The following is a 14,341-nucleotide window of genomic DNA, read 5'->3' as shown; positions in this document are numbered from 1 at the left end:
ACACGCCTCTCCAGCGAGGACCACTATGCAGGAAAAGTAAGAGAAAGTATTCAGCCTTCTTTGTTCTTCTGAGAAGTCACAAACGAGTTCAATTATGATGAATTAATGAAATCAGTTATTCTCTAATTAACAATGCTTAAGAAAAAACAGACAAATTCAGAACCTTTCGGACTCTCACAGCCTGAACACCTTGCTGGCTCTGGGAACCTGCACTTCCCCTTCGCACAGCAGTTGGCGCTCGCAGTGTACTTGAGTGTATCTAAACCCCCCACCCCCCCTCCCCTCTTGTCATCATCTAAAGTTGTGCTACTGCCAGCAGCTTTACATATCCTTTGTCCACTGAAAATTGATGGGTGCTGAGCATCTCCTAACTCCAGAGTTCGTGAGGTCTATGCAAAGCCAAAGTATTCGTTTCCAGCCGTAATAGCTTTGTAGAGTTGAGCGCGGAGTGTATCGTAGCTATCATACTCCGGAAGATCGAGCTCTTTTTGGAATGGTCAGTATGCAAATCAAGTATGGTGGTTGTTAGAGCAACTTACGATTAAAGCAAGTGTGAGATGTGGGCAGGCGATCTTTGTCACCGTAGTCGCGGTGAATGTTGAATCGACTGATGCCATTCATGCCCTCAAGCTCCTTGAAGCCATTGAGAGGGACTTTGCTGGTTCCAGTGACAAACTGAAGCAGCTTAGCCAGCTCTTCCTTGTCAAAGGAGCGCACCGCTCTCCAGAACCACTGGACTTGCTGAGACGACGGCGTGTAGTTGTGGTATTCGGTGTTACTGCGCCAATCATCAATGTCAATGTCCGGAAGACCAGAGATCAACAGTTCCAACTCCTGTTCGTTGAATATGGAAATCAACTCGGCCGGAATGATTTCATGAAAACCGTTCAAGAAGCTCTCCATCTGATCCTTAACTGACGTCAGCAGACGATGCTCGACAACCAGACGAACATATTCCTGCTTGTTTTCCTCAGTGACTGGAATTTCGCGACCGTTAGGAACAAGGTCGACAATCTTTGTGACGCCAAATTCATCCTCTTCTTCTGAGAAGGTCTCCGTGATAATATCAGTGATATCGTTCTCGAGCATCCAACAGAGGGATTTGTAGTAGTCGGGATCGAAGGATTCCATGTCCTTGACGGACACCGACTTGCCGAGAATGCGTTTGTACACAGCACGGCTGAAGAAACAATCCAGCAGCCGGCCTTCATACAAAGCTTTGCCGATGATCCGACCAATAAATTTGAAATGAATGCTGTCAGTGCTCTCGCCATTCCCGTCAGTCCCGTCATTCAAGTGCCACTTGCTGAGCTTATTGGGGTGGAATGTGGTTCGGTCAGAAGACACCGGGATAAACAAGGCATTGTTCGGGTCGAACATTTGTCGTGCGAGCACCTGGAACCATTCTCTTGTAACGCCGCCAGCATCAACACCTTCTTCGCCATCGAATCTGATATTCAGTTTGCCATACTTGATCTCGTCTTTGTCCTTGTAATAGAGATTGGCAAATGAGTCGCGGTAAACAGACTCACGGCGAACTTTGAGCTGCAGTGTCGGGTACGTCGGGCGGCTCTGGCCATGTGCAGCGCGAGAATGGACAGTGCGATTGAAGTAGTTGCGCTTGTTGTCAAACTCAAGGACCTTTGGATTCCTAACCAGCAGAGCAAATGTACCGGACATGAGCTTGGGGCTGTGGCGAACAAGCTCGTTGAGAACACGGCGGTGTTCTTCAGTGAAGGAAAAGAATAAATTGGCGGTTTGCGATTCGGCCATGGGGTTCGAGAGACGGTCCTCGCTAGGCTGCTGGCTGGGGGCTGTATCGTCTTTGGTGGTAGTGTTTTTGCAGACGACCATGAGAGATTCAATCAGTGGTAACAAGATGGTTGCAACACTCAACATGTTCTCACGTTGCCGGATGGCACTCAAGCAGCTACCTAGCTTGTCCCACATACTCAAGAACGTTTGATGGTGATAAAGAGATGTAAGCAAGTTGTCGTATTGGCCATCATCAAGCTTGTCCAGCGAGGGCTGGCCCGGCTTCCTCTTTGGCTCGAAGAGGTGATCGAGCGCCGTGAGCACTCTCAACAACTTGTTTTGGTCGGAAGCCCCGGGTGAAAATTTAGCAAGGGCAACTCCTTGGATCTCGGTTCCAGAGCTAGCTGCGAGAATGTGTGGCAGGAGCTCAGTCAAGTCTGTCACAATGTTCTCGCTTAGAGCACGAGCTTGTCGTATTAGCTCTTGCCCAAAGATGGCCTTCGTTCCGGGAATAGCGCAGAGGTTTTTGATTGTAGCAATGGTGTTTTGGAACGTCTTGGAGCTGCACTCTCTGGCCACAAAAATTCTAACAACAAGTGTGAGATTCTCCTCCGGAATGATGGGAGGCTGCAACAGCCGAGAACGCCGCTGGGGCGCACTGCTTTGCTTCTGAGCTTTTGGGGCAATGTCATTTGTCGAAGGCTCGTCAGCAGCTCCTGCAGTGCCCGGCTTTCTCCCTAGTGCCCGCGAATCGCCTTGGCTCTTTGTCGGGGCAGTGGCGGTGTCCAGAGATTCTCTGCGACGGCGTTCGAGATTCTGGAGCGGCAGAGTTACTCGGTTGAGGAGATCAGCGAGGTAGGTCATGACTGAAGCGCTCTCCGTGATGAGCTCGCGTTCAAGAAGCGCCAACAAGGCATTGATGGCATATTTGCTAGCCTTGGAATCCTTGCCCTTGCCCTTGCGGCCGAGTGCTTTACGAAGCGAAGCACCAACCGCCTCATGTTCTGTGAGAAAGAGCCACGAAATATGAGGATTTCTCGCACAAAGATCCACAAGCAAATCTAGGCATTGTTGAACAATCAGCAAAGGTGACGTCTCAGAGCTAGGCTGGGCGGTGTCGGAGGAGCTCAGCGAGGTCAAAGTTCGCTTGAGGTTCAGCGGTGTACGAGGTTCGACGTCCCTGTCCTTGTCCTTGAGTCGCTTGGCCTTGATGGACAGCTGCCCAAAACTGCGCTCGACGGCATTGATGTCCGTGCTGCCATCTTGCAGAATTTGAAGCAGTGTGCTGATGACTTCCAGTCTGCTTTGTCGGTTCTCACACACATCAGCGAAAACTGAGAAAAGATAGCTTCGGAAAGAGCCTTGGTGTGTAATAAACATCAATCGGAGCAGAGTTGCAACACCGGCCTTGTCGAGCATTTGGACAACCGCCCTCCGGGGTGCCTTGCTCCCCAGCTCCTTGCTGGCCTCAGCATGAGGGGGGGGACCACCGTGCAGAGCACGCGGTAGAGGCCCGGGCGGTTGATGCTGGTTGAGGGCTCGACTTTGCGCGGCCAGTTCCGGAGTCAGCTGGTCCATCAGGCTCTGACCTTGCTGAAGCAGAACTTCATCGCGGAGCTCGGGCGGGAAAGTTTGCAAAATGCTAGCCGCGTCCATATCGACTGCGCGCGCGATGCCAGCATTTCCGGCTTGTCTTCGGTTTCCCTCGCGTCGCCGCCGTTCTTGTCGCTCCTGCTGTGCAATCTCCAAGCGGAGGTCCTCAGGAAGGGCATCGAGAAACTCTTGGAAGACTTCAGTGGACTCTCCGGCAGGGACTGTTTCGAGGGCCTGGGACCGTCGTTCACTGACTGTTTGGGCGATCACTTCTTCGCGGAATTCCTCCGGGAGGGCAGCCAAGTAGTCGGCATCAATGCCTAGCTCTGTGATGTCGACTTCTTCACCTCGAATAGTCGTCGTGACTCTAGGCGCCGAGCTGGCTTCGGGTTGGCTTGCCGGCTGGCCGCTACTTGCGCTTTCCACACCTTCCATAGCAGTGCCTTGCTCACTCTCTTGTGCTGAGCCTGCATCGGCCGCGGCAGCCGCATCGAGGGTTGCCTGATGTTGGCGCTCCTCAGTCTCTTGTCGCTCTTTTTCGGCGCGTTCCTCCGCTTCCTTTGCCTCCTTTTCTTTCTGTTCTGCTTCGACCTTCTGACGCATCTCCTCGGCCCTTTTGCGGTTTTCTTCGTCAACAGCCATAGCCTTCTTTTGGAGTTCCACCGCTGCCGGAGTAAGGGCGGCACTGATGGCATTGCTAAGCTTGGCTGATTCAAGGAGGTAGTTCGGCCCAAAGAGCATGCTAGCTTCCTGGCTATAACGGCTGATGGTAGGTTCCGTATTAAAGGCAACGACTTGATGAGGCTCCTGACTGACTTCTCGTCGGCTGTCGTATCTACCAGTGCGGATTGGCGTAAACTCTCCACGAGGACCACCAGGTCTTGCGATTTGCACGTGGATTGCTTGGCCGTGATGATTGCGGCCCATCATCGGTAGAAATTCCATAAGCTCCCCTATGAAATTCATCGGTCCATCGATCATATGGTGGCGGCCGCCGGTCAAGATTGTCTCCGGCAGGCGAAGCCCGAACGAGTTGAGAATGCCCTGTCTCGAGGAATTCTCCATCTCGGTGTCATGACGCCGAAGCAAGGGATTCGATCCATCGTCGGGATGGCTATGCTGGCCAGGGGGCCGTTGCATGCGAGAGAAGTAACTTCTAAAATCGCCAGCATCACGGTGCGTCCCAACGAACCGGGCAGGGTGGCCGCCTCGGTTGTCCACTCTCGTGAAGACAGGTCGACGGTTGTTTTCGAGAAGCAGCAGCCGGTGTCTATCATCAATCTCTGAGCCCATCCCATCCCATCCTGCAGAAGGCAGATGAGGAAGATGGTCTTCAGGAGCATAGAACTCATCCTCATCGAAATACTCTTCATCTTCAAGCTCCTCTTCGTCCTCTTCGCCATCCTCAATATCAACTTGATCTTCATCCAGATAGTGGTCATGGAGCCCGTCCATAAGCTCGCGTCCATACCCTTCGTCGTCGCCCATAATTGCGCGCGCCATGTTATCGAGAAGGTCACCGGGACCCATGCCATGGATATGGGCTTCCTCTTCATCTTGGACCTCTGCTTCATAGTCCACGTCTTCGGCTGCATGGTCTTCATTTTCATCCATGTCGCTGTCGCTTTCCCACGCAGAGTCGTCCTCGATCGGGTTTCCATCTTCATCAACAATCTCCACACGGTCCTCCATGTCTTCCATATCAGCAGAACCAGCAGAGTCGTCGTCACCGTCACTCTCTTCATCATCTTCATCGTCCTCATCATCGTCCTCGTCGTCCATAATGACTTCTACGACACCAGGCTCTCCATGCAGGCCTTCGATGTCGCCCATGTCGCCCAATTCCTCGTCATCATCGCTAATGTCATCTTCGCCATCGGACATTTCCTCGTCGCCGTAGTCCATCTCTTCGTCATACTCGTCCCCATACATGTCAGCGTCTTCGTCTTCGTCTTCAGACTCCGAGTCGTCATCTTCATCTCGGGGCTCAAGCATGCCAAGTGCAGAGTTACGATAAAGATCGGGTGTTTCTTCCCGATCCTCCTCAAGGTCAGACAAGGATGACGAAGATTCGTCATATTCTTCTTCGCTTTGCTCGGCCCCCGGGTCAGAGGGTACAAGATTGGAATGGCTAAGCTCCTTGGCAGTGTCGGTCAAAATTCGAAGTACTCGCAGGATATATTTAATAGCCCGCTTTACGCCTGGGTAGTTCAAGCTTAGTTCAGCGATGGATGCGGTGAGCTTGTCCAGATAGCCCTTCTCATACATGAGGCGACGAATTTGGGCCTGGGAGCTAGATTGGTTCTTTTCCGCACTTCTAGCACCCTGTCGAGGCTGGTCTTTGTCCCGATCGCCAATCATGTGCATCATGAGCTCTGCAAGAGACTGCATGCGAGAGTACCTCGTTTCCAGCGGCTCATCGGATAACGGAGCTCTTTCGTAGGCCCGCAAAATTGTGTCAATCACGAATTTGCGCACAAAAAGTAGATCTGGCTCATCATCATAGGCAAACTTCTCTAGACTCTGGTTCCCAGGCTTCTCACTTGTTTTGGAGACCAAAGCAACCAACACCCGTTGAGTTTGTGCGGAGGTGGCGAGTTTCTTCTTTGCGGCAATATTATCAGCGGTGCCCGCGAGGTTGCCCTGACAAAGCAAATCATAAATGAGGTAGTTTAGAATGCCGGTTCTGGGTTTGATCGGAGTTCCAGTGGAAACGGGGGGGGCGCTCCGCTTGAAGTTGATGAATTCAACCTTGGTTCGTGTGTAACTTTGGAGCAGCTCGGACAAGCAATTGAGCAGAAAACACCTATACACGTAGATCGGGTGCTCCTCAGACTTGAATTGTGGCTTGGTCTGCTTTTTGTCGCCAGCTTCTCCCACATTTGCTTCTCTTTCCATCTGTTCCGAGCCAGCATCGCTAAGATCAAGCTCCGGTTGGGTATCCTTCGATGTGTTCGCTGGTTCTTTATCATCGACTTCTCTGTAGTTGACAAGTTCACAAAGAAGAAAATGCACAACTCCATCCGGATTCTCAACAACTGGACGCTTACTGTCTGCGACTTTGGGAGCATCGGCCATTTCCTTGTCAGCTAGCTCAGTGGAGGGCTTGACTTCATCCGCGGTGTTGGGAGCATCTAGTCTGACGGGCAGGTCTTTGTTCTCTTCGACAGCAATTGGAGGTGCAGAATCTTCAGAAGCGCTGATTCCGTCTTTGAGTGTTACAGTGTTCAACCTTCCTGCTGTCTCACTCTCAGCTGGAGACCATCGAGAAAATCGAAGCATTTCGTTGGAAACTTCCACAAAGAGCTCAGGTGCTCGAAGCGCGATTGGGGCAAGAGCTCGGAGATAGGCAGAAACATCTGCATGTCCGCGATTGTTACGTTGGACATTGGGGAATTCACCCTTGATCTCCGCCCGGATAATTTGCCGGAGGGTCTCCTCATCTTCAACAACGTGTCTCAAAATGGTAATGATGAACGCCGTGACACGACTGTGCTTCAATCTTTCTGAGCCGAACCCAGCTAATTGTTTGGCCATTAGAAACAGACGTTGGAGGTTCATTTTCCGTCCCATGTGCTTTGCAAGCTGGCGCCGACGGGTTAATATCACCAGGACCCGCAAAATGGATGTTGCCAGAGTTTCCTGCTTTCCAACGCGCGGCAGTAAGACTAGCAGTGATTCCAAAATCTCTGACCGTTGCTGATCGTTGATGAGAGAAACTCCGAGCTGGACCACAGCAGGCTGGACAGGATCGTCAACAGTCCGTGGCGCCAACCATTGAGCTGCAACCGGTCGTTCATCATGTTTCAAGAGAGGCTCCAGCACAAGTAAAATATACGGAATCCAAGGTGGCAATTCCTCAATGGCACCAGAGGATGGAACTTTGAGAAAATCAACATATTCTCCAACCTTGTCCCGTAAGCCATCCACGTTGTTGTCGAAAAAGGCTTGGTCATCAAGCAGTAGGCCCAGCAAGTGAGAATAAGCGGCAATACAATTGCCATTTTTCTTCTTCTCTTCGGGGTCGAGAGCTAGAGAAGAGAGCGCAGATGTAAGTACGGTCCCAACCTCCTCATGGGTTTCTTGATCTTGGTGCCGTAGAGCCATTGTTTGAATCAATTGCGAAACTTCAATAGCGCAGTCAGAGTGCGCGCGAATAACGTCCAACGAATGATCAATCAGATTAGATCGAATCTTGGACCTTAAGCCATCAAGCTCTTCTTTGGTTCCAGAGAATCGAGCTTCAGGGGCGGCTTCGTTCGTCGTCTGTTTGGTACCTTGCTCGGAGTTTTGGTTTCGGTCGGCACTCGCGGCCGTCCTCCACGGGTCCAGCGTTTGAGCTTCTGTGTCGACAAGGCCATCGCCATCCAAGACTTCCGTGAACGTATCCACGGACATGCGATCTGGCTCCGAGGCATTGCTTCCAGTGGATGGGGCCCGCTGTCGTGATCTTGATGATTCGGGTGTTTTGTTCGTGCTGAAAACATCATCCTCTGGAGGAATGGGGTTTCGCGTACCAGCAAGACCGGCTTTGTGGGCTCGGCAGTAGTCTCGAGCAACAGTGATGTTGCCATTCGCACGGAAAACACCTTCGCGGACCAAATCTACATCGAACCCAGCATTCAACAAGTCATTTATGACCACACGAACAACGCGCCAATCAAAACGAACATCGCCGTAGTTGAGAAGCGCGAAGGGGGCCTTATCCTTGGGTGTCGAGGCTGGTTCATTTTCGGCAGTGGCAATTTGCTTGAGGATATCTAAAATGCGCTTCGCTGTCTCATCTGAAACGTGTTCGACAAATGAAGAGTTCCAAATCTCGAGCATTGGCGGCAAAATGGCGCATCGGAATTCCACGACAATTTGTTGGTAGATGTTGGAAACAACCTGATTTCTGTCGGTGTGGCGTTGAAGATTGAAGTGATTACTGGTTTCGACCAGGTTCTTGCCATTTACAAGAAGAGTGTATAGTTCAAGGACCTTGTTCAGCCCAAATGCAGCAACTTTGGCTTTGGAGCGTTCCTCAGAGCGGCTGGCATCCGAACCCTCACGAACAGCATTTGTGAAAATTCGAAGAATGGTATTGATCACATCTATGCCCCCTTGTTCCTTGAAAGCAAGGAGCACAGGAAGTATGATATGCACTTGAGGTCGGTCAGGTTGTCTGCCAGACTGTTGCTCGATGAGCATCTCATGAATAGTATGCGTCATAATGATCCAAAAGTGAAACTCTTTAGCGGTGGGATTAGGAGTGGAAACCGATGGTGACAATTGATCAAGCACGGTGGATGCCAGCTCCTTTGCAAGTTCCAAGTGTCTGGGTCTCGGGAAAAGATCTCCGTGAGTCACCTCGCGCCTGGGGACCAATGATTTGCCAATGTTTTGGAAGAGTGGAAACGAGGTAGGAATCATGGGATGCAGTAGCAGCTTGAGAGTCTCGTAATTGTGAAATCGAGGAGTTTTTTGCTCCTCCTCTGTAGGCGACCTTGGAGCTTCAGCGCCTTCAACGGGCTTCCAAGCGCCCGTGCTGTTCATAACGTCAGGTAGAGAGGTGCTATCGTTTCCAGCAGGCGCATTGTTGGCAGACGACTCTCCTTGGCGGCTCGACCCTCCACGCTTTATTGACCAATGCTGGGGAACAGCAGCCAGTTCACCAGCCTCCTCAGCAAGAACACCTCGAAGTAGTGGGCCCATTGACTTGACCAGTCGCAAGTAGTAATCGAACGCATTGACCGGGTAGAATTGGAGCGAGTGCGACCGAGATTTGTTGAAACATTCCGCGAGAATCTTAATAAAAATCTGTGAGTTCAGCAGAGCCTTGACCATTCTCGTACCTGACAGCAGAGGTTCTGTGAGATTGCTGCTCGGTAATTTCAAGTCTGACGTTAGGAACGGGCCGAAATATGGCGGAACTGATTCTGTCCTCATTGACAGAGGCTTGAGAATATCGATAGAAGCCTGGGCACGTTTCAAGATAGACGGAAGGCTGCGCACCGGGGCGTGTTCTGTGAGAAGCGTAACTACGCTAGTCATCGCTCTGGCTGCTGGTGACTCGCTATAGTTTGCAGGGAGACTAGGCAACTCGCAGATGTCGAGAAGCAGCTCAATACCACCCTTTTCAATAAAGTAGGTCTTGATGAAGGTGCTGGAAAGATATGGGTAAAGAAAGGTAGCCAAAACAAAAATGTAGGGCGTAATCGTATCAGGCGTCTTGGCTGACAGAGTTTCGCCTGTATTGTCGCCAACGATCCTAGGAGTCACTGGATCCCCCATGGTGACATCTGAGTCAGTGGCTTCCCTAGGAGGTAAGAGTGCCTCATTCTTCTCTGCAATCTGTCCATCTTGGTCAATAGAAACAACTTTTCCATCATTGTCAGTACCGAGCAGACGAACACCCCAGTTATCTTGTTCTGCTTTGCGGATGCCTAGATAGCGGACCTTGGCAACCATGTCGATTACTGCGTTTGAAATTGCAGTCCTGAGAGGAGGGTGGTGGCGAGCAAGCTCATCAAAGCTTTGGCCAATAGCTTGAGGCAGGTCAATGTCTAGCTCCATGCACCTGACATGTTCAGGACTCTCAAATATTTCCAAGAAACTATCAAAAGCGCGCGAGGATACCACCAGCTTCATTCCGGAGTTGTTCAAGGAGATGGAGTTGAGTACTTGCGGCACAACATTAATGGCCTCGGAAGATACAAGAATGCCAGCGGCGACAGCATCATCATGTTTGGATGTGCGGAGCATTTCTTCGGTGGGCGGGTGCGGTCGTTCATCCCTTTGTATCATGGCTATCACGTCAGAGCCCTCTGAAGCGTCAGTAGGGTCTTCTTGTGTATCTCTTGTTTCACTCTGTTGCGGCACGTCGGTAATACTGCGACGAGTAATTGCTTCGAGATAGGTCTTGATCATGCCCGACTCCGAAATTGCTGCATAACTGGTAGGGTCATTGTTGATGAAGTCGCTTAAAATAAGAACCGAGTTCGTCCATATAATAGAGCCAAATGATGCCTTATCACTGATAATGTCGCGTAGGCTAGCAAGGAGGTCGGATTTCTCAGCCAAGTTTCGCAGTAAACGTTCTGTGTTGCCGTTGTAATTGTAGGAGTTGGTCATGATGCGGTGGATGAATTTCAATAGCCACTTGAGAGTCTGTTGCTGATAATGGGGCACGAAAAAATCAACCGCGCTCGACTGCTGATCTCGGGTGATACCCTTGGAGGTTGAGACCAGTCGTTTTGACTCAGCCACAGTATCGATGAGCAATTTTGAGACGGCGTCCAGACCATCGGCACTGAAGAAGGCGGTGAACGCGGGAGTGAATGCCCAGATCAAACCATCCAAAAAGGCAAGGACCATCGAGTGATGGCGCTCAGCCACAGGTGAGCGAATGTTCAAAACATGAACAAGAATCTCCATAAGACCTGCAGAGGCCATCTCACTTCCGATTTTAGTGGCCATGGACAGATTCAGTGCAAGGGAGAACAGATTGTTTCGCCAATTGTCAGTCTCGGTTACTTGATCGCCCTCATCTTCAGAATGAGTCTCTTCCATACCAGCCACAGCTTTGCGAATGACGTAGAGAAGAACACCGTGGTTGACATTAGCATTGAGAGCGGACAGGACGTCTTGAGAACGGCACGGGAAGCCATATAAGGCTTCGAGTAACGAGAAAGCGATTGTCTGGAGCCACAGGGGCGCCTCGGTATTGCCATCTGATGACGGCTGAATGAGTTCGGCAAGCTGGGAGGCAAGCTGGTACCGGCGAGTCTCATCCATGTCTTGTCTGAGAACCTTCTCCATGAAGTTGGACTCGGTGTGGATGTAAGCTAGGTTGGTGATGGCTAGTAATCGAACTCCAAGAATTTGCTGACGATCTTTCTGGGATCCGGTGAGAGCTTTGGCGACTCTGAAACGATGAAATGCTTCGTATCTGGAGGCTTCGGTCATGTCATCGGGCACCTTATCCAAGAGTTGCTTCATAGAGGATGAGATCACTATTGATTGTGGAAGATCAAAGAGCTTTTGCGCAGACCCGTCTGCCTCATCTGCAATGCCAGGCGTGCGAGGGAACATTGGAGAGGAGTCGTCAGTATGGGCATGGCGAGCCTTCGGGGTATGCTGAGACCCGGCTACTGTAGAACTGCGGCGCAGAGGTGTTGGTGTAGCGGGTTGAGAAGAGCGACCGACTTCAGCAGGCAAATTGTGAACTGCCTTAAGATCTTTGGGGTAGTATCGAAGCTTCACGTCGCCCCAGTCTGACCAGCGCTGATCCTGTGATGTGGCCAACGCTACCAAGTCCGTCGCATGAGATTTCGGGGAACTCTTAGACTGAGTTGTCATTTTGTCTTTAGATCGCGGAGTAGGTGTCGCCACCGAGATGGGATCGGCAAGATTCACTATCGCCGTCTTGGAAAAAGCCTGTGATATTTGCTGGACGCGATCCAGGTCAATGTTGTAGTGGTTGGCGAGGAGTGCCGCGCTAATATGCCTAGAGGAATTGCCAATTCTCTTCACTGACGCTTGGTATCTCTGTGCAAGTTCGGAGCCAACCTCGAGTGCAGAGATCAATAACGAAAGGGGCTTGCTGTTGAGGAGGTCACTCAAATAAGCGCTGCTCGCATATATGCTTCTATTTCCGCAGTGTTCGAGCAGCAAACGGGAAAATGAAAGGATAGCTTCGACAAGTTCCCGATCACCCTCCCGGCTGTATCCTAGCTTTTGCAACTCTTGGTCATCCCACTGCTTCTCATCGGCAAACGCTCCCTGTTCGGACAGGTTGCGAAGGATGAAGCAGTCGAAGTCATCGGTTTGAGGTCCAAGATTCAGCTTGTAGGTGGTGCAAAATGCTTCTAGAATGGCATCAAAGCGATTCAGAAGGGGAATCCAGTGATACAAATCACCTCGTCCGAAGGGCCATCGCGTGGGATATGTGGCAAGGTGCTGTGGCAGGAGCGGAAGGGCGATTGTGGCAGCGGCCTCGACGTAGCTCTTGAGCCATGGAGACTGTGGTGAAACGGAATTAGCGTACCGAGATGAGATAGATGGTCGATGAGATAATCATGAGCTTACCAGGGTGTCACGATGCTTGAGTTGCATCTCTTTTGTGATTTTGCCCATTGTGGAAACGGAAGCGGCAGGGCCGCATGAACAGATGTAGGCGCGTCCCCTCCACTCTCTTAATCAGTCGTTCGTGACGACAGCGTCGCTCGTCTTGGCGGAGTGTCCTCGAGTGGACAACTCCTGGCCGGTCGGGAGTTTGTTGGACTTGATGGTTCGTGTGCGGCTGGGTTGACGGTGGAACCGGTTTCAATTGCGAACGACGTGTGGGAGTCGTGGAAACGGTATCGGGTTGAGGATTTCGGACCGAGTGGCGGCGACTGGCGCGGTACGAATGAGATTTTAGGGGTAGATGGGTTTAATAAACTCTTTTGCTAGGCCTCGAAACACGGGTCGAGCGCAACTTTGAAGGCGGGTGCAGGTCGCCAGCAAAGAGCTGTTCCCAAGTTTAGTAGTGACGTAGGCAATACTAGGTAGAGATTTTCCGCGAAGCGGAGTTGATAGGCTGCAGTCGGGGAAAATGGCCAGCTTCGCTCGTGTGCGAAAGCGCAAGAGAGAAACGGGTATGATGATGTTGTGGCGAGATGTTGAATGTGGTGATGGGGAGAAGTGAAAGTGGTTGGTATCAAAAAAGTTCAGGTAAGCCTGTCCAAGGTGCCATAAGGTGGGCCTTTGCGTAATGGGCGTGTCAAGCAAAAGCAGAGTTGTGCTAATGTAAGGCGTTGTTGGGGAGGCGGATGTGTAGGTATCTTTTTGGCGTGAGTTGCGTGCAAAGGTACAATTAATGGTGGGGAGCATCCAAGGTGTGCCAGCGGCGACGTGGTAAAGCACAACAAACAGGACCTACCTAGTCAACTACCGCTACCGATGTAAATAAATATATCTACTGGACGCCTATTAATGAAAACCAATTCACAACATAATTCACAGGTATGGTCACATATATAGTGCGAGCCCAGACGGGACTCTAAGCCCAATGGTGACAATTTCGGTGAAGCAGCGCGGTGAAGAGCCGCCCCACGTGTCAAATCTCTACTTTTGCCGCTAGATAGACAAGCACCTTCAAGTGCATACCCTGTAGTTAGTTGGCCATCTGATTTGGATCTTTACCCTGGCGACAGAAGAGAGCATATTTCTAGCAATGTTCATTTCCTTTGGGTATTTAACATGTTTAGTATATTGGCATTCATAAGGCTGCTGATAGGGTTCTTGGCGTGGTGCACTACCACTCATACGTGCCTTGTATGCTCTTTCGTAGGAGCATCATGCGCTTGCTGCCACCGCAGCAGGTCACCTAGCCGACGTCAGATATGCACGTACCCGACATCACGACTGGTAGCTACCATGCAAGAAAACATGGCTTCAGCAGTAGCACTCGACCCCGTTGGTGTGACGAGAGCTCGCGTACCTATAGAAGATAGAGGATGGGGAAAGTTTACCAGTGAGACTGCCTGATTGCACAGAGGCAAGATGCCGAGAATTAAGATAATGTATGTATGTACATACCCTTTAAACAGCATACGCGAACGAGGCGCGTCTACCTATCTAGCCACATGGTCGAGTGGGGAGAGGAGGCCGATTGCTGCTCCGAGGAAAGGAGTTGACTTGAGCTAAATATCCGATTCTTGTTTTGTCTCCGTCGCTTGAATGGATAGATTGGAATGCCGCGGCCGTATTTGCAAGCATGCCGAGTACAACTTTTTAAATAAGGATGACGTCGAGTTTACTGAGCGCTGGTACAACAGAGCTTATTGGTGAAGCTGCGTACCTATTCATTTTAGTTACTGTAGGTAGCAGGTAGCCGCAGGTTGTGGGTACTAGTTCTAGGTACTGGTATGTCGAAACTGCATCAACTGCGCTGGCAGAGTACAATGACGGGCGTTTACCTTGGCCAAACGCTGGTAATAAGCAACCCGGGACATGAGAATCTGGATGG

The 14,341-nt window shown here is 51.0% G+C and overlaps 1 protein-coding gene across 1 annotated transcript; it reads right to left on the bottom strand.

The window, feature by feature from the left end:
* Positions 1 to 389: 389 nt before the first annotated feature.
* Positions 390 to 12,465, bottom strand: ISF_08149 (HECT protein; the record flags this gene model as incomplete). The annotated part of the gene is made up of 3 exons (XM_018851752.1): positions 390 to 484; positions 540 to 12,351; positions 12,418 to 12,465. The coding sequence occupies 3 exons, from the start codon at positions 12,463 to 12,465 to the stop codon at positions 390 to 392; spliced, it is 11,955 nt and encodes a 3,984-aa protein (XP_018701022.1).
* Positions 12,466 to 14,341: the final 1,876 nt, after the last annotated feature.

Source organism: Cordyceps fumosorosea (assembly GCF_001636725.1).
Source record: "Cordyceps fumosorosea ARSEF 2679 chromosome Unknown scaffold_27, whole genome shotgun sequence".
NCBI lineage: Eukaryota > Fungi > Ascomycota > Sordariomycetes > Hypocreales > Cordycipitaceae > Cordyceps > Cordyceps fumosorosea.
The sequence above is the reverse complement of the archived record's forward strand: the minus strand, read 5'-3'. Positions and strand labels throughout refer to the sequence as shown.